The sequence below is a fragment of the Natrix helvetica genome, assembly GCF_964273705.1.
Source record: "Natrix helvetica genome assembly, chromosome: 1".
Taxonomy (NCBI): domain Eukaryota; kingdom Metazoa; phylum Chordata; class Lepidosauria; order Squamata; family Natricidae; genus Natrix; species Natrix helvetica.
The window spans coordinates 36130816-36157585 of NC_138548.1; the positions used below are offsets into that span (position 1 = coordinate 36130816).

The 26770-nt window shown below is 37.6% G+C and overlaps 1 protein-coding gene across 3 annotated transcripts in view; it reads right to left on the reverse strand.

Moving 5' to 3' along the window:
* Window positions 1-26770, reverse strand: part of AHNAK2 (AHNAK nucleoprotein 2) — a 55090-nt gene that overhangs the window by 17583 nt on the left and 10737 nt on the right. For all 3 annotated transcript variants that reach the window (XM_081935673.1, XM_081935671.1, XM_081935672.1), the window contains exons 2-6: window positions 6135-6202; window positions 4985-5080; window positions 3232-3294; window positions 1546-1687; window positions 742-923 (exon numbers count right to left, since the gene is read on the reverse strand). In XM_081935673.1, the coding sequence (XP_081791799.1) occupies window positions 742-923; window positions 1546-1687; window positions 3232-3246 (339 nt within the window). In that variant the 5' untranslated portion in view covers window positions 3247-3294; window positions 4985-5080; window positions 6135-6202. The remainder of the gene's footprint in view (window positions 1-741; window positions 924-1545; window positions 1688-3231; window positions 3295-4984; window positions 5081-6134; window positions 6203-26770) is intronic.

Consider the following 26770-nt stretch of genomic DNA (forward strand, 5'->3'; position numbering starts at 1 on the left):
ATAATCAACTCCCCAAATATATAATTTGAATTAAAATAAATACCATTTGTGCAAATGGGATCAGGAATAATAAAAAACAACAACACACAATTTAAAAATTTGCTTATGTAGCATCCATAGGTGGTAGTGTCTGTTCAAGAAGATACAAGACCTCTCCACTAAATGATCCTAGGTGGGCAGCCCTGAACTATGAAGGTGACATTAAAGGTGACAACCAGAAACTTGAATTGCATCTGGAAGCCAACTGGCAATTGGTGCAGAGGTATCAGTATCAGTGGTATATAGGGAATGATGGTTTTCACCTTTTCATTAATTTTTAAAATTAATTTTTTTATCACATAGTCTCTTTCCAAATTTTCTAACTTTTATATACTGTTTTTAACTGTTAATATTTCATTGTACACAATCAATAATTTCTTTCTGAGTGAGATGTGATACTTTTTTTCATCTAAATCTCAGGGATGCAATACTTAGAAGAAAACCGCAATCAATTCAAACAATTAAAATAATGTATATAAGAAATTCTCCATGCAGCCTGACTTTGAAAGACCCTGTATTTTCATTGTATTTATTCTAGGGAAGAACCAGAACCTAAGCAAGCCACCTGTCCTCAAAATTTTATTTCCCTGTGGATAGGGTGGGGAATTTTTTTTAAAAAAAGTTCTAAAATTACTTCATTAATGGGTAGTTTTTCATGATGTACAGCTTAATCCATAGTATAATTAAAGAACAATATATTACCTGACTTAATTTTTCCTTTTTGGACTGTGTTACAGAATGTATTGCTTCCAGCTCATCTTTCCCAACAAATTTTCTTTTAAGATTGAACTGTACTTTGTATGGTTCAGAATACTGTAGTATTTTAAGCGCATCTTCATATTTGATATTATCAAAAAAGATTGTGGCGCTCAAAAGCTGATCACCTGGAAAACAGAAACAAGGCATTCAGACTATCAGATAAATCCCCTGGTTCCTTGTCTGAATTTGCAAAGCATACTACTTTTCATTCACTTTTTAGAAGTATATACAGGATGTTCTCAACTTACAAATGTAACTGAGCCCAGAATTATGGTTGTAAATTACATTGGTCATTAAGCAGGTCATCAAGTGACCATGCCCAATTTTACAGTCTTTTCTGTAAGTGAATATGGCTGAACACTGCAGTTGGCAAATAAACAAAGTAAACTACAGTCATGAGACTGCAAGATGTTGCAAATGGCCATAAACACAGGCCAGTTGCTGAGCGCCCAAGATGCAATCATATGACGGTGGTGGTGGTGGAGAGCAACCATCAGATCTTCAAATCCAAGTCATATGTACCTTTTTGTGGGTCCATTATAACTTTGATCCAGTCGTAAGTTGAGGACTACTTGTACTATTTTGTCCCTGCCCTGCAGCATGTTTATCGTTCAATAGGTATGCATACTTTTAAAAAAGTACTGTATGGTTATTACTTTTTTTAATGTATGCTTCAAAGATATCACAATTATCTTAGTAAATAGTTTTAAGAGAAAATGTAAATATAATACAAGAGCAATACTGTACCTTCTCTTAGACTAAATAGGTTTGAGGCTGGGGACTCCTTGAGCACTTGCTTCACAAATATGCCATCGGCTCCCCCACCAGCTACACTGAATCCACTTGCGCCAGATTCCACATCGGTTTGTAATGTCACTTCCATAGATTCCTAGTCATTCCAAAAGGTATGCTATTAAATCTCATCTCTAAATTAGTTTATTCTTCAATTCATTTATATCATGATGTCATTCACACTGTCACTAACATAATCCTAACCTTGACCATAGTACATTGCCAGAAATAGCACATATTAAATTTACTAAAGAGCCACAAACATTTACTAGCACCAAAAGACAAGCAAAATTATAACACAGATAACAAGGGCTTTTTTAGCGATTAGATTTATTACCAGCTTGCTGGATGTGTAATGTGCATAAGCCTACATCATAAGATCAGAATGTAGGATTTGACAAGAACATATTAATATTTCTTAATGATCCATGACAGGCAGATAAAGATTTTTAGAAGATATAAACATCACTCTGGTATTTTTAGAATAGAAGACAAGTAATTTTAAATGAGAATTAAACAGTCAGCAATGATAAAATATCTAGCCAGATAAAATCTTCCATCTAAAATGTCTACACTTAATATCATACATATGTATGATAATTTTTCAAAAGCCACATGTTCCTGAACACACCCCACCCCCCACACACACCGGCAGAACACTGATCTTCATTCCTCTGACAATACAATTTACAGTCACCAGCAACTCATAAAATTATAAAATATATTTGTTGAAAATAACTGTATTGATTTGCCTTCTCTTCCATGTAATAAGCTTTTAGGTACCTGCATTACTCCTTAGTTTTCTCTCCCCCCCCCCACTCCCCAGCTAATTATACCAGACTCCTTGATTTCTTTATTAATTTCTCATACAGCTTGCTTTCCAAGCTTTCCATTGTTTCCCAGTCTGATATCTTTTCTCTCAACCTATTCCAGTTTCTCCATATTCTTTTTAAGGGGAGGGGAGACTTATGGCCTGACCAAAGAAATATTACTTCTTGTAATTAGATGCAACACTTCTGCTAAAGCACTAAAGCAGTACAAGGCTGCATTGAGTATTTCAGTAGTTGCATAATTCTGCTTGTTCAACTAGTACTTACAGATCTTTCTCACACTCCTTAATTTCTAGTACTTAATTTTGAAAAATACTAGGGTAATATAATTGTTTACTTAAAAATACAACATTAATGGCTTCTTCCAGATAGGGTTTGCCAGTTTGGATAGCTCCAATCACTTATTCGATGTAAAGGACCAATTCTAGCTGCAGCAGTGCTACCAGTGCTGCCTGGGCCAATCATTTGCTGTGAATGTGTTCAGGCCTGTGTGTGCAGAGGCATTAATAAAATGCAGAATGTGATAGTGGGTGCAGAATGCATATAACTTGCTTATTTTAAAATTATATTAGAGTGACAGAATATTAGTGTGATTACGTAATAGTGTAGTGATATTTCCGTTTCAGAAGTTCAGTTTCAATTACAAAAAGTGACTGAGTGAAAAGTTCACATTGTTTAATATCTGTACTTATCTAATGCAAGTAAAAAAATCAATTGTCATCTAATAAGACCCAGGATTTTGAAGAACTCTAGCACAGCGCTTTCCTACATTGAAAGTCACACCTGAAGCTTAACAGGTACTTAATCTCACCTGTGAATCACTCATTTTGAAGGTGGAGTCTCTTCTTTGTCTGTTCTCTATATCTTGCTGAAGCTGGAAATAAACATGCAATCTTTAATGCTTAGTTGTACGACATCGAAGGGGGTATGGAGCAAAGGAAGACACCTCAGAAATCCATATATCTCAGATGGTAGCATAGTTCCACTGACAGTGTTTGGACAAAATGTCAACAGAGCACAAATGGCAAAACTGGCCTCCAAGGAGAATGGTGGAGTGGACTATGAAGTATACCCTGCACCTCCTCAGATACAAGGATAGCTTTTCCAGGATCATCATTTGCCAATATGGATACCCCACCTGAGCAGGCTGAGGCAGTTTGGTAGACCACACAAAAGCAGGTAACATATAAACAGGATTTAGATATTTCTAGGACCTGACATAGTTAATTAACTCCCCCCCCCCCCAGTTAACTGCCTTGTAATCAACATGTGGGGCAAAAGTTCTGCAGTTTACATGAAGCTAGCCTTAAACAAATTTGTCATAGCCCCCTATCGTGGCATCACTCCTGATTTATACTGACGACAAGAGTACACCTTGGGAGGAGACACGCTGAGGTAACCTCAAAACAATTTTTATTGCGTTAACAGCAACAGAACAACTATAGAACAACTTAAGCACCATGCTCTGCTTGTCAGCTATTTATACTAAAGCTGTCAAACAGAACAACCAATGGGTGTGCAGTAAAAGTCCCGCTTCAGCCAGGCGTGTCTCAGCCAATGAGAGCTGTCCTTTTGTTACCGGGCTGACTGGTCATAAGTCGAGGATTTGGTGCCGGTTGTAGGTCGAAGAGTTTTGGCCGGTCGCAAGTCGAGGACTTTAAAACACCCTTGCCTCAACTTTTGTTATAGAGAATACCGTTCTCTGTGCTCCCCCAACCTCATAGACTATCATGCTTCATGGCTTTCCCAGTTGACTTCAGCAAAATGTGTAATACAATGCACATTCACCACTCTCTGGGCCAGCAGTGCTACATGTAAATGTACATACTATGCTCTGTTGCCAATCACTTTCTGCTGGCAACTCTGCGTGCAAATGTGTAGGAGCCCAGGTGGTGCAGTGGTTACAATGCAGTATTGCAAGCTAATTCTGCCAACAGCCTGGAGTGCGATCTTGATGGGGCTCAAAGTTGACTCAGCCTTCCATCCTTCCAAAGTTGGTAAAATGAGGATCCAGATTGTTGGGAACAATATGCAAATAATGCTGACATTGTAAATCGCCCAGAGAGTGCTTTTACCATCAGCAACTGTGTGCAAGTGCACACACAATGCTTATTTATTTCTTGCTCTTCATGCTGGGAATTTGATGTATAAGTACATTCATCTGCCTTTTCACTTCGAAAGCTGGGAGTTTCAGCACCTTCTATCTTTCCCTGTGGCTGGACCACAAAAACTGGTGTACTTTGGATAAGAATTACTTTTCTTTTAAAAAAGAGACAACCCTCTAAATTTACCTTAAAAGCTATTTTTTCATTACGTTAAGCAATCTTGCAGCTTTCCTTTTCATTTCTGATTCATTACATCATATGAAAGTGATAATAAATGATGGCATAACATTTTCCCCAGGATACTCTTGCAGAGTATACAGGGAAGGAAAAATGGGTACCCCTTAAGCCAATCAATATTAATTTTGTGTTTAATTTTAAGGGGCTAAGGAAGGCATAAAAACTATCAATGGCTCCAAAGGTGTTGCCGTATGCTATGAACTCTTTCATTTTGAGTCTTACCTTTTTGTTAAAATATTCATCTTCTATGCAATATTCATACACTGGAGAAGATCCTTGTGGCCTAGGTCTTATACTTTCAGTTGTCACTTCACTGATCTATAGAAATAGAGAAATACCATTAGCGTACCCTTATTTCCTGAATTTGCTTTCCTATTATTTTCATGGGCTTTTTAAAAAAAATTATTGTGAGAGAAAAAAAGGATTATATATCTTTCTTTAATTTTATCCAACAGGATACTGAATAATGCCAAATTCTTATTTAATTAGCCAAATGGATATAATAAAAGTAGTCCTTACAACAATGATAATTGGGACTAGAATTTCTATTGCTAAGTGCTGTGGCTATAAACCATAATGTCACTTAATGACCAAAATTCTGGTACTTCCCATTGTCATTAAGTGAATCACCATGGGTCATTAAGCAAGAACATCACATGGCTTTCATTTATGACCTCCTGCCAGCTTTCCCATTAACCTGACTATAAGAAGTTAGCCAAATGGTTGCAAATAGTGATCATATGATGTTAGGATGTTGTGGCATTGTAATCGTGAGCTAGGAGCTGATCGTGATTGCATGCCTGCAGGGATACGGCAACCAACGTAAGTATGAGAGCTGGACATAAGTACTACCTGTCCAGCATCATTATAAGTTCAGTCACTTTCTGAACAAGCGATCATTAAATGTATCCCGTATCTCCTTTAGATGCTCTACTAACACATGCAATTGATTTTTTGTTTTGTTTTAGAAGGCTCTAGTTTAGTTTAACTTGTGACTAAAGTTGTTCAGGTTCACGTTAATTAAAAGCTTGATAATGATTTCTGAATAGTTTCAATTAATATTGTGTCAAAATCAAATGTAAATCATAACCCATTAAAACTGTTACAATAATGTTATAATTGAATATGCTTAACTGTGTATTTAATACTTAACAGTAGTAAACATTTGTTTCAAACAAATAACTTTGTTTGGGCCAGGTTGAGCAGAGGCTTTCAAGAGCAGATTTTGATTAAATTCAGGAAGAAGAATGGTTTAATTTCGTTTGTTATTTGATTAGATGAGGCTTGATTTCTTGCTGTGAGGTTCTATTGTAAAGGAAATGAAGCTTTGCAATTCCCAATTAAAACTAATAGAGAAATCTGGATTACTTACAGAATCATCTTCTGCATCGGCCTCACCATCTGCCTCTGTATCTTCGGGTCTCAGCTGTCTACCTGATGCTGGAATTATTTAAAAAAAGCATCAAAATTGTTCCATCCATCATAGCAATGAAAAAAAAATGTATAGCTTGATGTAAAACTACATTTTAAGTATTATTGCTGATCTAGTAGTAGCTATTAGGACATCTAGTCCTGCCCTCCAATGGATATTTAATGGATGTGCATTAATGATTTTTCATTTAAAAGATGTCTTCAATCAATAGCTCATGGGACATAAATAAGCATTATGAAGTAGCAAAGTAGAGAAAACTCATCTTACAGATCTCTCTTGGTTTGGCTTGATTGGACTATAAATATTACTGGATTCCTCATGCAAAATTTGGGCAATAAATGGTGACTTGCATTTTCAATAGGACAAATATAAGGATTATTTCCAAAAATTTAATAACAGGCCAAGTTTATTTTTTAAAAAATCTTCCTGATGTTTCCTGTTTTGTATAAGAAACAATCATAGTTAAGTCTAGTATACTATAATTAAAACTATATCTTTAAACAAACTCAATTCATTCTGCAACCTGAGACTCTATATTTGATTGTGACAGGATATAAATATAATAACTAAATATTATATTTTTGTATATATCTTTGTATTTGGCACAATTTATTCTAGTTCCACTACACATAGGAAGCAATGAGGAACATCCAAGTTACTAAAGTTCCATCTTTCTCTATTAATAAACAGTTAGCTTGGTTTAGTGGTTAAGATGCCAGGCTAGAAATCAGGAGACTAGGAAGTCTAGGCCTGCCAATAAAGGAGAGTTTTTGTGGCTCAGGGTTGAAATGAGGGGTCTTTGGTGCTCTCTGAGTTTGTTTTCTTGCAGACATTTTGTTACCCAAACTAGGTAACATCATCAGTGCTAGTAAGGAGTGGGCTTTGGTCTCAGTTTATATTCTAATAGTTTGCCCTGTCAGTGTTGGTGGACGTGGCCTTAGAGATTCTTTGGGCTGCTTGCTGTTGGCTTGTTTGTCAGTTCCTTGGTTGGGGTATTGTTCATTTGATTGTTGGTCTGATGTTAATGTTGGAGTTAAGCTATTCTCATCTGGGTCCTGATTGCTGGTGGGGAGTGTTATATTCGGGGTGAGAATGGAAGCGAAGCCAGAGTGATTTCAGCAAAGGTCTTTTTATTTAGTTCATACAAACAACATCAACAGCCTGGCTGACAATGCTCCTTTTATAGGAAGCTGTCAGCCGGTCAACCAATCAGAACAAAGTATTTTCCCGCTTCAACAGTGGACCTGAGTGAGAACTTCAGCAACTAGTTTCAGCTACTCATTTCAAAACGTAACAGGGAGGTACTTTTCACCACATGTATACACAGAAGCACCCATAGACACAAAGCAAGGAAAGAACAGAAAAGAATCTATTTGTTGGCACACGCGCGCGCACACACACACACACACACAGACAGAGGCAGAAGACATAATATTACACCAAATAAAATAGACACCTCCTATGCCCATAGTTGATGAGACAGTTGGAAAGAATTCTAGAAGCCATGCTCTGCATGTTTTCTCTAGATTGTGGAGGTTTATTTTTAAAATCTCTGAAAGATGAACAAACAATTATAAAAATGAGATAAAATTGAATGCCTAAACCTTAGGATACCATTTTGCTTCTTAAAACTCCTCTTCAAAACCAAAGGAGGAAATAACACTGATTTACCTCAGACAAAAGGTAAACATGTCTGGTTTTTTTTTCCAAAGGTGCCTTAAGCCACACCTTTCTAAAAGAAGCTTTACTTATTATTGCCCTGATCCACTGAGGGTTACTGTAGTGGCTTCAAAAGGGATGCTGGTGGCTATGTACACAGCCCATGAGTTGCTTATGTGTGCCCCATAAAAATGAACCAATCAGCTTTGTTTCAGCTTTTAAAAAAGCTCCACTTTCTCTCTTTGAAACTATGCTTTATAGTCTTATGATCTAAAAATGTTCTGATCTGTCTTTACTCCTACACTTTTCTTGCAAAATTATTCCTTTGTTTTGAAAGCAGTCCAGTGGCCACTGGGAACAGTTGCAGTGACTAATTTCATCATACTTGTGAAAAAGAAGCTGAAACAAAACACCAGTTGTGAAAGATTTATGAAAGAATGAAAACACTACTAATCTTTGCAGAACAAAAAATAGCCTAGAGATTTTTGTCCAAATCTTAATTTAAGTAGTAAAATACTCAAACATGGATTTGTTTTACTTCTGATTTTCAAAAGCTTGTTGTACCTTCGAGAACCAGCTGTTAGTAAATGTCTAAATGTTTGATTACTCATTTTGAGGGGAATTTCACCGGCCAGGATCATATTTAGTATCTTACAGATTTGCAGGTCTTGTATGCTGTAGGTTGTAGAAATCCATTTTAGTATTTGCCTGGCACTCGTATCTACAACTATACTGGTCCTGACCCAGATTTTTATCTCTCTACAACCTACAGCAAAGACCCCAACCCCTAAAAGTTCACTCTAAAAACTTGTTGAAGCTAATGTTAACTTAATCAAATCATAATGACCTCTCTCTTTATAGTTCTTTAAGATTATGAAGTATAGATTGAAATTGGCCTGATTATAGTATGATCAACTAGTACTGTAGCATTATATTGTAGTCATCAGAAGAATGGAGTTGTTCACCCAAGTTTTAGTAATCAGTATGGTTATTTAATTTTAGATCAATGTTTTAGATCAATGTGTAAGCTGCAGGCTAGGATAATGGCTTTAGTGAAAATACAGCTGATTGTGATTTAAAACAAACAAAAGCAGGAAAATATTAAATCAAAGGAATTATTAGCACATTTCTAGGCTAATATGTACACAATTCTCCTTTTCAAGATACTAATATATTTTACACTATGTCACCTCTTTGTATCTCCTTAATCAGCTAATATAGTGCATGTGAAGATATCTCTTTTAAGTACTCAAAACTGTTGTAGGAAGCATCAGAAGGGAGATGAAATGTGTTAGTGGAGATACCTAGTTTTCAGAAGCCAATGTGAACCTGTTTTTATTTTTATTTTCATTTCTCTTTTTATTTTCTGCACTTTCTATTTTTGCTTTGTATCCTTTTATTTTCTACTTTGTATTAATTGTCTTTTTAATTGTAATGTTTAGAAAAAATATTATATAATAAAGAAAATATACATCTCTGTGTGTGACCATGTAATTATACTATGTGAGACGTTTCATTAACCAACTAGGTAACATCATCAACACTCCTATAATATCACTGATAATGCTACCCTGTCAGGTAATGAAATGTCTGCAAGAAAACAACTAAGCTCAGAGACCACAGTTCAGACCTGAGATACAAATATTCTTTTTATTGGTATATTACATGAGCACACACATAATTAATATAATTATAATTCCATTTTGATTTAGGATCACATACTTCTGGATACATTTTGAATTGGGGCTTATATACTTTAATATTTATTACCGGTACCAATTCAAAAGAATACCAATTTCATAAGATGTCTCTGAGTGAACCAGCAAAAGAATGGACTTGGCATAACATGCAATAAAATTAAAAATTAAGTTGGTTAAATTTTGCAGAAGTGTTGAAGAGCAGTGTTTTCAGAATGAGCTCATTCTTCTTAATCATTCATCTAAGATCAGTGCTTTTCAAAATTGGCAATTTTGCAATATGTGAATTTCTACTCCCAGAATTCCCCAGCCAGCATGTTGCCAAGTTTGAAAAACACTGATCTAAGATCATTTGACACAGTTCATCAATGAGAAAAATAGAGTGACTGATTTGCTCCAAACCATTTTCCTGGCCTATTTCACATTCTCAATTTCTGAAAATAAAATTCAAGTACCAACAGAAATAGTGATTCCCTACATTGAATTTTCTAGCAATTCTTTTACATAAAATATTAATCCCCATATTAAGTTCGATATCCATATCAAGCTGGCTGTTGTACGTACAAATAAATGCAACCTAAAACCTAAAATGGTTGGGCAACTGGCTTGTGAATTCCTTTCCAAATTCTACACAGCAGCTTTGGTCTAGGTTGCAAAGCCAGGAGGGAAATGAGAAGCTTAAACATTAATAACTAATTAATCAACCAAAAATAGAGCATTAAGCAGGGAGAAGTGTTCCAAGCCACCCATTAGGATGGACTGAGAAAAGAGGATAGGACTTGCAAAGACTTTGGCAAAAAAAAAAGCAGACCTTATCATAGGTGCTTTTTTTTTTTTTGCCATGAAAGACTGAAGCTCCATGTCAGAAAAGTCTTAAGACTATGAATTGTCTGCACCTAAAAGTTGCTCTTAAAGGCAGAGCAATGGTGACACTGCACATGTGTCTATTGTCAGAAGCAGGTGGAGAAAGCATAGTGTTGTTAAAGACCAAGTGCCTCAGACAAGTTTAATTAAACATGGAAACCTTCTACACCAAGTTTGCTCAGTCTGTGATCTGAGGGAAAAAAATCAGTCTATCAGTAATGGTTGATGCAATCAGAGTTGTGGAGCCCAATCCAGTTCCTGTTTAAAATTACAAAAATGTGTGGGGGCAGATACTCAAGAACATCTGGTTGGCTGCCATACATACAAGGTAACTCAGAAGCTGTGCAAGCTTGTTCTGGAGAGAGTTAATAATTGACAGTATTTTGGCACTTCTATTGGACTTTTTGTGGTAGGTGATTCAGCTTGCAGTCGCAGTTACTTTTTCCTATAGTGCTCTGGGACCACAAGGCATTGTAAGGAATTTAAAGTACTGTGTTGGCTTTCTATCTGTCTGCTGCTTTCTTCAGATTCTTCAAGATATTTTGGTGATTAAGGTGGACAACATGATACCTCCCTTTATTTTATGCACAGCAGCTGCTCAGTGTAGTTGTGGAACAATATCCCTTGTTGCACCTGAACGTGTACTATTAGGAGGCTCGGGATAAAGCACATGGTTTTACCCATTTCCTTGCCATCAGCATTAATTTCATGTAGTGGCTGCTCTATTTACATACTAGCAGCGTTGCTTCCAAATAATTGCACATCTGTGAAGATGGAAGAAAGGGGAGGGGAAAAGAAACTAGATGGCACTTTGCCAGGGGCTCCTTTAAGCAAAGGGCTTGCTCTAACTTAGACAAGAATTTAGTAATACTGCCAGTTAGAAAACAAAGCTATGAAAACTAATAAATCTCTGACTTGGCTCTACCCAGACAATTTCTCACCTGCCAGAATTAAAATAGGCCACTTGCCAATGAATGTAGGTTGGTATGAGGTGTTCACAGAAGTACTTGCTTTGATTTTTAAAAAAAATAATAATCCAGGAGCTTTGATCACTGCTAGGTGTACTATTTCCATACAGCTACTATTTGTAGTGCAACTATAACTGAGTTGCAAAAGCAACAACAGCAATTCAGTAGGTCTCCAGATTTTTGCAGCACATGTTTGGGACAGGCCAAAACTACTGTAAAACGGTTTAAGTTGCTGAGAGGGAGGGGGGCTTATAGCAGGAACAGGTGAAACATTTTTTAGTTTCTTTCTTTAGAAAGAAACATGCTTATGTATTCAGCTTGTTGTACTGTGGGTTCAGAAATGGTAAAGGACTTAATTACTGTATATCTAACATTTCTCACTATATTTTGCTTTGATGAAGCTTCTGTGCTAAGTTTCTAAAGAAAATGGCTTGGAAACGTTAAGGACTAATAACACCAAATTTGTAAATAAATACAAGGAAACTATGACAATATGATACTAGTAGTGGATCAGTCAATCCCAATTAATTCAGCACCAAGGGAACCATCCCTTTGTTGCTTCTTTTTTCTTGTTTTCTTACTCCACATCCACCAAATAAGCAAGAAAAATGAAAACTGATGCATTCCTCTCCCACATCAAAATACAAAGTATATTTAGGAACAAGCAAGCTCAGGAACAGCAACTGTTGGTGGCCACCAGAAGCACTTAAATTTGCAGAGAGGAGCCAAATGCCAAAGTTGGTGGGACTTGAAATGTTCATTGCTTGCTGCCAATGACCTAGCCCTAAGGATCAGATACGTTGCTTGTCTATGTTGGGTGGAGGTGGAAAAAATGTGATCACCTGGCAGCACTGACTCAGGGCTTACTACCAGGTACAGCCATCATTAGACATGCATCTGCAACTCCACCAAGTAAATGAGTTGCACTTGGGAAGAAGAACGGCAGAGGACTAGCACCAAATGAATGGCACCAAAAGGATGGAAACACTGAGTCAGAGCTATTGAGTGGGTGCTGTAAGCAGGTGTTAGTTTTTGTAATTGCAACATAGGGTTATAGACTAGCTAAGCCAGGGGTGTCAAACTTGCGGCCCGCAGGCCAGATGAGTCACACACTGGCCACACCCACTCCAGGTTTAGTGAAGGAGAAAAAAGTTGTGATACGTCATGTGAACGCTGTGACAACGTGAATTTGACACCCCTGAGCTAAGCCCTCTGACCCTCAAAGATAGGGATGGAGCTGTGGGTTTTTTTTATTCAACATGATCTACCATGACATTTTGATTAGTAGGGAGAACTTTTTCATCATGCAAGTGCTGTTGATTTTTTAAGTTATTATTGAAAAGTCTATCTCAATAAATCCCATCTACATCATAGTAAAATTCTCCAGTTGGCAAATAATGAAAAATCCAAATAAATACCTAAACTGAACACATAGGAAGAAGATTCTAAATACTCTTCTTGACAAAGAACCAGAAATCAATAACAAACAAGAATTCATATCACAGTATGACAAAAGTTTATTCCAAATGCCAGAGATAAAACTACTCATTCAAATTAATTAAAGGACCTAAGCAAATTTCCTAAATGACAAATAACTATATAAGCTTCCTTGTACAGAGAGTTCCAGTGATAAGGTTTTTACTGCAGAGAAAACTGGAGCAGCTACATCCAGAATGTGACCTACATAGTCTTCTTGTTTTAGACAAGCGGAGACCTTGTAGAGATTGAATCCAGGGCACTTGTATTCCCTGACATGCATACTGAAAGATTGATTAAAATGCTTCCTATGAGCCCGAAGCCTTTTTTACATTTTGTTTCCAAATGTAGTACATGCTTAGTCCTATTTCCCTGTTCTATCAAATCCAGAAATTTGCAACCAGATTTGTGTGCAAAATTCTGAATTGCGTTAACACAATAATTCACAGGATCTAGACCCATGATGGCGAAACTATGTCACGCGTGCCAAGGGTGGCGTGCAGCGCCCTCTCTGTGGGCATGTGAACCATCACTCCAGTTCAGTTCTGCCGCACATGCACATGGGCCTCCCGGTAGCTTGTTCGTCTTCAGGTCTCTGGTGTGCGGAGGATGGAGCGTGTGCGGGGGCCCCACATCTCCATGGGGGGACGTGGGGGGGCAGGATGTGCATGCACGGGGCGGCGTGGAGCAGAGCATGCATGTGCAGGATGGGGCGTGCATGTGTGGGGGTGGGACACATGCACAGAAGCTGGGAGCATACACAGGGGACATATGCGCATTGCATTTTGGGGGTTTGGGCACTCACACACACGCTTTGGGCACTTGGTCCGGAAAAGGTTAGCCATCACTGGTCTAGAGTCTTACCTTATGTTTTTAATAACTGAGGGTAGAAAGGTGCAGCAGATTCAGCTTATTCCCAAGGTTGGAATACATCCCAAGAGTGTATTTAGGGCCTTAGACCTGATTGTCCAAAAGTATTCTGGAAAATACAGGGATGGGAACACAGCCATGCCTTTCACTTGGGATTAGCATGAGCTGCTTTGAGGTGTTTCAGACAAGCATTATGTTTGCATTCCTATGTGCTCTGAATCACCTTGTAGAACAAACCTGCACAATTTATAGAGGGAAAAAGGCCATGTAGATGAATTGAAAATCCTGAGCTGAAAAGGACCACTAGGTGCACCAAACAGCTATTTGGCGTCTAGCAGTGCTGCAGTCAGCAATAGCGGTGGAGGCACTGGAGCTGCTCAGCAGTGCATCTTTTGGGCTGGTGGCAACAGGGGTGATGATTTTATTGTTTTTTTTTTTAAAAAATCAGCAGATTGCTTGGCAGACCGCAGATTCTTTAGACCTGTTTTAGAGATTGAGTCCAGGGGACTGCCTGGTTCCAATAAGGGCTTCATCTGCTGGCAAAAGCAGCATAGAATTTTGCAACGTTTTTGAGGACTAATAAACGGATGATTGTCTAAGCTTCTGTTGATGCAACTATATTACCAGGGTCAGCACTATTTTTTGAAACAGATCCATAATTCAAAAGTGTGAACAGACCCTACTTAACTGACTGTTGTGTAGCAATAGCGGCTCTTAGAAATTAAGCAATCTCTGGGCAATGTCAGGGGAGGGAATGTGTTTATAGCTCCCTGCCAGTTTCTGACTCATGCTTTTGTTTGTTGCTATAGAACCAGCCACAAATCCATCAGTCGAAAGGCATGCTTATGACCAACTTTGTGTCTCTGAGGTCTGAAAAATGGAAATTAAGGAAACAATATAAGGAGATGAAAAAGGAAACGCCTACTTAGGCACCAAATCTCCTGAAATCCTAAACTAAGAGAGTGAGAAGTATTTAATGATTGGAAAGAGAGGGAGAGAAAGAAAGAAAAAGAGTATATGGGTTTCCCTTTTTTCTTTTTAATCTTTGTTTTAGAAAAAGAAAAAGGAAAATTAATCTATTTATAACATAGAATCTGTAGAAAGCAGTTGATAATGTTTACTCCTATTCTAGGTATTTCTCAGAACAAAAAAGCAACTTCTAATTTCCTTCTGGCTTGACTGTGCTGACTGCCCCCTGCAGCCAATCAAGGGACCAGCCTACCTGGTCTCTGAAGGGCTGGGGTGGCACTGGTCTACTGAACCTCTGGGCAGTAGCATGGCAGCACTGAAACAACCACATATTTGCCAAATTTCAATCCCATGGAACTCTCATTGGATTCTGTAAACTAACTCATCTGATGTTTCAAATTGTTGAGTTTTTGGTTCAAAATTATGAACAAATGCCACTGTTTGACCCAGTTAAAGTTATAGACATACAGTAAGAGTTTGGGTAGAATAGAAATAAGCTACTTGAGCAGGCTAGTATATAGATCAATGTTTCTCATGCTGGCTGGGAAATTCTGGGAGTTCACACATTTTCAAGTGGCCAAGTTGAGAAATACTGACCTCGATGAATAGATAAAGATTCTTTTAGACACAGCTTTAATTTCCATCTCTGAACATCTTAATGGAATCTATCTTTTCTCATACATTGGAAAAGCTGTTAAGTATAAGATGGAATTGTGTGGAACATCAATTGTAGATATGATTCTACAGTAAAGAAAAAACACAATTAAGCTTTTTTTCCCTAGCATTCACCTGTTGATATAGATTTTGTACAAAAAGCCTTGTAACAAGGGCTTGTTATTATGGTTTCATTTTGAATTTGTAGGAAGTTAGCATCTACCACTCTCCTACCGTGTTTCCCTGAAAATAAGACAGGGTCTTATTTTCTTTTGACCCTCCAAATAAGGGGTTGGCCTTATTTTTGGGGAGGTCTTATTATTTTTCAGGTGCAGGAAGCAGCAAGCCCACCAGCCTCACCCTCTCCATCCTACCACTTGCTTGCCTGCGGCCACAATGACCTAAGTTCTCCTTGCATCTTGGCCTTCGACTGCCCTGCTTGCTGGTTGACACAACAACTTCTGAACACCTTAGATTTCTGTCTGGTAGAAGCGAAATTTGTCCAGAATATTCTTGTGAAATACCATGCAAAATCTGCCCGGCAATATACATAGGACAAACAAACAGGAGGATAAATGCACGCATCACAGAACACAAGAACGCAGTAAGAAAAAAAGAAAAAACTTCTTCCCTTTTCCAGCACCTTAAAGCTACAGGACATGAAATCAACTTTGAAGGAGCCAGGTTAATCTCCAAAACAGAACACCTCCACAAGAGAATAATCATGGAAGCCATCGAAATAGAGAAACACCCCCACAGCATGAACAAACGTGATGATACCTCCCGCCTACCAAACATCTGGAAACCAGCCCTAGCCAACAAACGAACACCACCCACCACCCAAGCCGTTACAATACAAAACAACAATGCACATACAGCCTGCACCAATCAGCACCAATCTACCAATCATGATACAACCACACAACCAATCATTCCACTTACTGAAACAAAGCCAGCACCCCATCCCCTCCCACCAAGACTTACAGAAAGACGGCAGCTCCGTTCCCATTTTAAGCCCACATTTTGAGCCCACGCTTGAAGATGGCAGGTGAGATCCTGCCGAAACGTTGCAAAGACAATCTCAACCTTACACGGGAAAAGACCCGAATACAACAAAACCAGCATACCTACACCCGTGAAAATCTACGAAAACACACACACACACACACACACACACACATGTATGTATGTATGTATGTATGTATGTATGTATATATATATATATATATATGTATATATATACATACATACATACATACATACATACATACATACATACATACATATATATATATATATATATATATATATATATATATATCATTGGTGGTCTCATGAGTAGGAGTCCCAGGGCTCATTGTGTGTAATTGTAAAAATATTAAATAACCCTGATTGTACACTGACTAACCTCAATTTGAAATCACAATTCCTGGATGCACTAAAGTAAGAGCTAAGGCAAGTTCAGTAACCAATCATTGGAAATGGGCAGCCTGTAGTTATTTAAAAGAAAACCATGGCTGTGAAGAATTTTGGGACTTGTGCTTGCTTGAAACCTGACTGGAAGCTCACAGAAAGTGATAGCTGACTTCTGAAAATAATTGGCATTAAAAAAAGTGGATACTGTACATTTCTTTCCAGAATTTTTGCCCTGGCTGCTAGATCTTCATGGTTGAAAACTCTCCATTTGGAAGCCACTGAAGGAATCCTTTTCTGTTCCCCTTATCAATGCCTTCAATGCCAAAATGGTGCAAAGCACCCATCAATTCTCCCTGATCTGATCCGTTTTTTAATCTTTTGCCAATAACATGTGTTCCACCCACATATTTTGGCAAAAAGGAGGGGATTGTAAGAAGTTAGCACCCACCCCTCTCCTAGAAGAATGAAATATTTTCTAAAATATTTCACTCAATATCACTCAAGATCCAAACCAGGACCAAGCCATTAAGCCATAATAGGAATTGCCCAAAGCCCATTCATGACATCATCACCCAGAAAGATTCAACCAGGCCTGGGACTCAAGATAACCTACAAAGTTACCCTTGCATGGCCCCATGGGATTCTTACAACCAATCAGAGTACATTTCTTACACAGGAACAGGAAGCTCCAAGAGAGGGTATAAATCTCTCTCCCTCTCTCGCCCATGTGCTCTTTGCCCAGGACCTCAAACCATGTGGTCCTGTCCACCATTAAACCATCTTTCCAAATAGCCTCCATGTTTCCAGTGTCTTTCTCCCCACTTGGAACTGAACCCAGATGGACATTTCTTCCAACAAAATAAAACTCTTTTTCAGCTTACAAACTTTCTGCCAGAGTCATTGTTACACGTAAAGAGAAAAACTAACAGCTCTTTGTTGACCTTAAGTTCTGTTTTCCCAGTTTTTTCCCTATGGTGTATTCCCAAATTAACTTCCGAACCAAGCATATATCATTCTCTTGGGGACAGTTTTATCAGGTCTGTGTTTTGTCAGCTTTTTGACATTGGAGATGTCCTGCCTTTGAAGTTATTTTTCATTATCGTATTTTTAAAAGTGATTTTTTTCCCTATTAAAAATATAGATTGATGTGTTATATATAAAGGCAAGAAATGAACTTAAAAAGTCATACATCTGATGATCACATTATTCCTACAGGAAATGTATATGAAGAGGCAATTGAAATACTGGAGCAATATTGGCTCATAATGTATTTTTTCACTATTCAGAAGCATTGCGCATGTACAGTTGACAAGCAGACTGTAGATCTTTAATGCAATGTTTCTGCTCTAAATGACTTTCCTCTTACAAAGAAGGTAACATATATGTTTGATTCTTACTTCTTATTTTGGGTGAGCGAAACCAGTGTATATGTTTCAACTGGGACAGTGGTTCTCAACCTGTGGTCCATGGACCTCTGGGCATCTGTGATATCATCACACGAGGGCCACAAAGGCTTGAAGAAATGTTATGGTTTAAATCTTGAGTTAAGTCTTGGTGGTCCATGGCCATGATCCCCGGCTACAAAAGATATTTAAAGTGCGGTGCATGGTAAAGAAAAGGTTGAGAACCATTGAGCTAGAATATTGCTGGAATCCATTCCATCTGAAGCAGAACATATGGTGAAAGAGAATTAATTCTGCAGCCCAAATTTTTAAAAATATCTTGTGCAACCTGCTTTAAAAAATAAAATAAAATCCAGAAATACCAGAAATTCAGCTTTTATGGGTGCCTTGGAATTTTACTCCTGGCAGCTTTTTTAGCCAGGGTGAATAATACTATCTCGCAGAAGTTATTTTGTTGTCAAAAGGACAAGGAGATGTAGGCTAAAGATGTTTTATTATTTCCTTATATGTAGGTTGTACAATTCAATTTCAGTTTTATAGCATATGTCTTAGACCTCTCCTACTTCTGGCAAGAGCCCTATTTAAATCAAAGCAGCAAATTCTTCCAGGGGCAACATGGCCTGTGACTAGCTTAGCTAATGCCATTACTTTAGAACAGACCTGTCCAACTTTTGATCCACAAAGAAGAACACTATTCCCTAGCTGAATATGTTGCTTTTTATCTTTGCAGCTCCAAGCTAGCATCAGAAACAATTTTCTTGAGCCACTGGAAGTCTGCCAGCCATAAAGGCATTTATTATTTAGTGCCTAGATTTATCATTTTACTTTATATAATTATCTGATCTTTCCAGTAAAAATAGTGCCCCAAATGAAATATGAATGTGCGAATTAGAATTAATCTTACAAAGTACCTGGAAATATAATTAAGAAGATCTGTGTTAAAGAAAGAAAAAGCAGCTTCATTTCTTAAAATCTTCTTTGGTTTTAAAATCAAAACCCTTTGATAAAGGAAAACAACTTTACCTTGTTGGAAATAAAAGTATGGAGTTATCTGCCCCCAACAATCAACTATTTTTAAGCATGCTTCTTGCCTTCATGTGTGCCATATACGTATACACCTACACATCAAAGTAAATTTAGCAAAGCTCAAGTAGTAAGACGAAAGGGGTGGGGGGGAAGTGTTTGTATGTTCTTCTGTTCCATTAAGCACATTTTAAATTATACAAAAATTAAATGCTGCAATCAGAATATATTATGTAATATCAATACAGTTTGTCCTTTCTTGATGTATGTAAGTTCCTTTTTGAGAAATCTCATTATTTTTGTTTCCACTTTCCACTTCCTGTCAACTACATAGCAGTATAAACTGAAGCTAACCACTCCAGATAAATTTGGAGAAGAAGAAATTTATACATATTTTTAATCTATAAAACCAAAGCACCATCTCAACCATCAGGAAGTTATGAGTGGAAATTGAGTTGTTGGAGAATATGAAAGTTAGCTATTAGTATTCTATTTGTAAAAAGTAATTTTAAATGGCTGTGCAATAATAAAGTTTGGATCTCATGAAACCTTGGCATTTTTGTGTTAAATCTGACAAAATTATAGTGATTTCACTTGATTTTTTTATGTGACCCCAGAGACGAGTTCCAGTCGCTACTCTGGATCTACTTTGCCAAATAGTAGAATACAACTAAGGTGCTAATCATCCATTTTTCTATAGCTAGAGGACTTTTCTCATGTGTCATTAATAAATGTGCTCATGTAAGCTAAGGAAAAAGAAAAAGAGAACGCCCTTTTCTGATTATCTCAAAACATGAACATGTTTCTTTTGATATTGATGGGTGGTCCTTGATGATATTTGTGACAGATCCCCTCATTGCAACCCTACAAATATTCTCCTTTATCTGATAATTGTGCCTAGCCTTTTGCCTAGAGTAGATGCTTTCCAGAGAAATAATAAGCCAGCTCTTAGTTGTATCTTAATTTAAATTATAGCAATTATTTCCATACTTGCAACTGAATATATATACTACTGAATGCCAGTTCATTTATTCCTGGTTTCTTTTTCAGCATTTCTCCTTTTTTGCTGATGAATCAACCAAATGATACTATGTACTCTGCCCAGGGTGCTTTAAAGCTGGATATACACTCAATTTAAGATCTATGTTTATATTGTGAAACATTCCATCACATAAAACTGAATTTAATTTTAGCACTTTGTATGCATCAGCACTTTTTTACCCATAGAAAGAGGGATAGGTATTTATTATAAGGTTGCAATTAAGAGCATGTGCTGAATACAGAGGAAGAGAAGCAAATATAAACAGCCTCGGGAGAAGGATTATACAAAGGTAAAAGGTAGCAGGACATGAAGCATTAACCATTCCATTCTCAACAGTCAATGGTATTTTGAGTTTGGTTCCCATGTGGGCACTTTAAATATGGACACTGTAAATTACATAATGCTCTTACATTTAATATGCATAGCAACTTCCTGGCTCCTAATAATAGTCTTTGCTCCATATTATAACTCCTAGGATGTTCTTCCCTCCCATCCTGAATTGTTTTTGCAGAACTATGAAGCTGATTGAAATAAAGATAAAATATCCTTTCTGGTGATGTGAGATAGCCATGTATTATTATTTTTTAACCATGATGGGGAATGTTATTCTCATCTTTCAAGATGGTCCTTCAAATGTCCAGTGTAGTCTACAGCTATGGGCTTTCCACTTGAGAACAACCAATGTTTTACTACCTCTGCTTTCTTAGAATGCCTGGACCTCAGCCTCCTCTATTCCTTGGTTATGGTAGTGTTTCTCAACCGTGGCAACTTTAAGACAGATAGACTTCAATTCCTAAAATTCCCCAGGTAGCCATGTTGCCAAGTGAGAAATACTGAGTTATGGGCATGGAGATGGTGATGGGCTTTGATTGTATGGACTGAGTCATGTTGCAAAAAAGTGTTTCCTCAATGACCACAATTTGTACTCAGTCTGAACAAAAGCCTTGCTTGTACTCATAAAAGAAGATGCTTCTTGAAGCACCTGATGGCCTATAAGAAAACAGTGGTCCATCATGTTTAATCTGGCTCCAAAAGGTATAAAGGTGATGAGCCAGGGAAGGAGGCAAGGAAAGAAAAATGGCTTGAAAGGAGCACATGCAATTGTAAATGGGCAGTAAATGCTCAAGAAAACCCTGCTGACATTCACGTCCATTCTTGAAGGAAGCTCTTCTTTAGGAAAACAAGAGTCATAGAATCTCCGTAGGTTTTCAAAAATTAATTCAATGATCTATTTAAAGTATTTCTGTACTGTCTATCAGAGCAAAGTGCTTCCAAGACAACTTAGAAAAAGTAAATACATATATAAAATATGATGTATCTTAATTGAAGATGGATTGGCAATAAATTGATCTTCATAGGCTTTTTTGCTAAATCTGCTGTTGATATGTTTTTCTAATGGCTTTTCTCATATTTGATGGACTCTGTCTCCAGTTATTACAATTTCCCTACCACCAAATAACCTCTATAACTGCAGAACTGCAACACATACATTGTAACTTCTTTCTTACCTGCATAATACAGTTAGTACTCAACGTATGACCTCAACTGGGACTGAAATTTATGTGGCTAAGTGATGCAGTTGTTAAGTGGGTGGGTCTTGATTTTGTAATATTTTTGGCTGGGGTTGTTAAGTGAATCTAGCTTCCCCCATTGACTTTGCATGTTGGAAACTAACTGGGAAGGTTGCAAATGGCAATCACATGACCACAGAAAAATGAAATGAAATTCTTCAAGAACAGATTATGATACTGTTTCATTCATTCCAATAAACATCTTTACACAAAGACTATAAGGACAAAGACTGAAACAGATGCATTATGAAGAAAGTTGAAAACATCTAGTACTTTAAGTGAAACCAAAAAAAAAAATGCACTAAAAAAGCATCAATCTCAAGGAACAATCAAAATGGAAATAAAGGGGGGAACCGCCCCCCCCGAAATCTTATACTCGGGTCTATGCAAATAAACTGTACATGGAAATCCATGTCAGGTTTGTACATGTTTACTTAAAACCTTTCACCCCTTAATACAATAATCTGCAGAACTGTTTGAGTTTATTACTCAGATTTGGTAACAGTCCACTTTTTAAAATATTGGCATTGCTTTCTTGACTTTTAATAGCTGCAAGTTCTTGTTCCCACACCTCTTTTTTTCATTGAGTTTATTTAGCTATTTAGTTTCTCCAATATTTGGCCTCGTTAGAGAGACATAAATATTAGTTTCTGAGATTAGGATAGTGAGAAACAAAGCTGGTAATTTTACATTTTTATGGTAGAACAAAGTACTATAATGATATAAAGTAGTACAGGCTGAAAATCCTAGCATCACTTCTTAAACTCTCCAATTTAAAGACCTCTTTAAATCGCCTTGAGACCTTGGTTGAATTAATTCAATCTAATAAGACCCGTTGACCAATATGTATGTGCCAAATTCTTAGATTACCATTTGTACATTATCTAGAATAACTTCCATGGAAAATAAACTACAGCAAATCTTGGCTTCAAATTATGTTTTCTGTAATCCCAAACCACTCAACTTCCAGTGAACTGTTAAATTTAACCACCTGATTAATGAAAGTAAATCGTTTGTATTCCTTAGCTGGCAAACACACCTCTGAAAATGCCGCTGTCAACTTATGTTAGCAACACCAAGGTAGAAGGATAAAACTGTTGATATGGCGTTAAGCCTCATACTATGCCAATTGTACAGCATCCTTGCATAGTAATGGCACAATTATTTGCTATGAAGTAAATATGAAAAGCTGATGTTTCCATTTCATAGCTCCAGGATTTATTCTCATAAATGCTGAACTTTAATGATTGGAATATGCTCCCTTACCATAGTGAAAACAATTCTGTTAACCACCTTTTTCCTGTCCTAAGGGAAAGGCACATTTTCAGACCTTGTCTTTTCCAAAATTCTGTATAAACATTTGCTGTACTTATTTTTTTGTATCTTAGGACCTTCTGCATTTGGCTGATATTAGGAACAGGAAATACAGGGCTGTAGGGAACAGGAAATATGGACAATTAAATAAAAATTACAGCAATTTAAAACTGTGTTTTGGACTTTTCCTGGTAGAATGCACTGAATCAAACTGCTGAACCTGTAGAAATGCCCATAATCAATGGAGACAATCCTCAATTCCATATACAAGATATTTCAAGTTAGTCTGTGGCATCATACTAGTACTTTGGGAATGTGCAAGCCACAATCTATATTGTAGTTGACAGATACTGCTGCAGAAGTATCAATTACTGCTGCGACCAATTCGCTCTCACAGAGAGGGACTCCTCCGGGTGCCGTCCACTAAGCAGTGCCAGAGGGCGGCGCCCAGGAGTAGGGCCTTCTCTGTGATGGGCCCAGCCCTCTGGAATGACCTCCCCCCCGACATTAGGACAACTACTGATCTCTGCTCCTTCCGTAAGAAACTCAAGACCCACCTGTTCCAACTAGCCGGCCTGGCTTAAATAAGAACTATATTCTCGAATCCCCCCTGGCAATTTTAAATGGTAAATTTTGGGTATTTTAATTGTTAATTTTATTGTACTGTTTTAACTTTATGGCTATTTATTTATGAAATTGTACAAATGTTTTATGTATATACCTCCTCCATACCATATGTTTATATATTTAATTGTACGCCGCCCCGAGTCCCTTCGTGGAGAGGGAGCGACTTATAAATTGAATAAATAAATAAATAAGTCTGAACAACCAGTACCTGAGGGTGAAGCTGTGTGTTGCAACTGTTGTGCTTTACAGGATTGCATCACCTTTTCCCAGTTCTTGGAGAACTCAGAGTGAGAGCAATGGCACAGTCTACCCCCAGTTGTAGGTATTCCATCACTGAAGATTTTCAAGAAAAGTTTGGATGGCCATTTGTCTGAGATGGTGTGAGGATTCCTGCACTGGGCAAGTGGTTAACGCTCAAAGAACACCGAGATCAGTGGTGGTTTCCTACTGATTCGGAATGGTTTGGCCGAACCGGTAGTGGTTTGGCGGCCTGGGTCACTGGAACTGGCAGCGACCGAGGTCTGCCACTCCCCTGAACCGGTTCTCTGGGCGGCACCATAGGCACCACCATCTTGTTTTTTGCTTCTGTGCATGCGCAGAGCATTTTTATTGTGCTGCGCATGCACGCATCAAGTGCGTGAAATGCCCAGAAGCGAACCGTCAGTAGTGATTGCCGGAATCCACCCCTGACCGAGATCTCTTTCAGCCCTCTGAAGCTATGATTTCTGCAAGAACTGAAGTCATTGCAGGATTGCAATTAAAAATATTATATATTGAAAAGGCTTTCTATCCCTGGTGGTGCATTATGCACATGTGTTTCTGAGACAATTGCATGGCTGGTACCTGGTGAGCTGGTCTTTAGAATAAGCGAGTCCCATTTTGCAGGGATGGGAAACATTTAGGGATCAGGGACCACATATATTTGCCTTTTTAGAAAATTATTCGGTGATGACATGGTGTACCTGGATTAGATAAAATAATCTCTTTTTTCAGTTTAATTTTAGGGGCTGGGTTATTGGTTTTAGGATAGAATTGGAGCAGGAATCCTCTGGGAAGTAGACGTGCTCCCATTCCCAACAAAAACTCCAAATCCTGAAAAATGGTCCAACACCAACAAAACAATGATTTCAAGCCATTTGAGAGGTGGGAGATTTTAATGAGGTGGGAGTAGTTTGACTCTCAGATGTTTCCTGTTCTAAATCCCATCCCTAAAGCCCTGGAGGGGGAAAAAGAATAGCAAAACAGAGATTGGAGTTTGCAACCATTTGGGAGGTTTTGGAAAAGACTTGAAGGGTGGGATTTGGAGGTGTCTCCCAATAGACTCTTCCTCTCATGCCCACTGTTAATTTTGAAAACGAAATTTAAGAGCCACCAATATTTTATTTCTGAAATTTGGTAATCTGATTTTGGGGTTCTTTAAACTGGATACAAGAGGGCACACTCAGCATATGGATCATGGATTGCCCACACCTGCTGAGCCACTAGGGCTGATCAGTCTATTATATACATTAAGTATGGATCCACTATAATCTTTGCTGTCAACCATTAATTTGGGACATTTCACTCAAAAGTCCAGTGTGGTTTTCAGGCAAGACCAGAAAGTTACATCTTCAATTCAAAGCTGCTCCAACGAGAAAAATATTGAATATGACCAGTAATTTAGTGATATGCAATGCGTAAGAGAGACAATGGTGGAGAACATAGGCCTCTCTGAACACAGTCTAAAACACTTGCAGACATCAATCTGTTGAGTCCCTAATTTACTACTTCATGGGAGCTGGAATAATATATCCAAATAGTGAAGCATCTTGGTGAAGCTGTTGCTTCTTCCAGCCAAATCAAACCAAGAGGCCAAATGACATTTCGGAAAGTCATATGGCTTTCACTTGTTGACTTTATATGAACAATGACTGCATTGTTAATATATGAATGAACACACCAAAATTAAATGGGACAGAGATGCAGGAACTCAACCATATCTACAAGTCCAATAGAGTTTAATATTTGCAGATTGCGGTGGTGATGGTACAAGATTGAATGTAGTATTTGCTACCTTGCAGTGTTACCCCAGCAGCCACCGCTCCTTTTGTTCATGGCCATAATGCTCAGAATTTGGGGCGTGAAAGTCCTGGTCCATCAATCGGAATATCAGGTTGGACTTGGGAGCGTGTTGGCATGCTCTGTTTCTGTGAAACATTTTTTTAAACAAGAGTGCTACTCTTGATGTACTAGGTCACCCACAGCTTCAGAAGTTAAGGAACAATAAGCTCTCAATTCTATGTCAAGTTAACTATGTCAACTGCATATAAAGAAAATATGTATAAAATGTTTTATAGATGGCATTTTGCACCGGCAAGACTGGCAAAAAAGATAGATCTGCTAAATGTTGGAAGTGTAATCAATCATCTGGTTCATACTACCATATTTGGTGGACATGCCCAAAACCTAAAAAATATTGGATGAAAGTACATACTTGCTTGGAAAAAGAGATATTTTTTGTTGGGCATTATACAGGAAAAATATGATAAAAAGATTGTATATCTGGTTTTACATATACTAACCGCAACCAGGATTGGTATTTGCACAGCAATGGAAAAACAATAAGATTCCGTCAGATGAAAATATAATTAAGAAAATATTAGAATGCGCAGAAATGGATAGATTAACACTTACTATTAAGGATAAAGAAGAAACTGAATATTTTTTGATATGGGATGTATTTTATCAATGACTAGACAACAGAAACAGAAGTTAAAAAGCAGGAGACATAAACAGAAGAAATATTAATATGGAGAGTTGTTAAGAAGATGTTAAGTATTATTGTTATTATATTTTTACATTATCAATATTAATGTGATGAATTCTACAACAAATATGTGGATTATGATTGTTTAAAAATAACTGTACCCAGATTACAGAGTTTGATGGAAATTGAATGTTATATAAATAAAATAAATAAAACATTAAAAAAAAGAAGTTAAGGAACAATAAGCTCTCAGTTGAATAGCTCATGGTCCTTATTC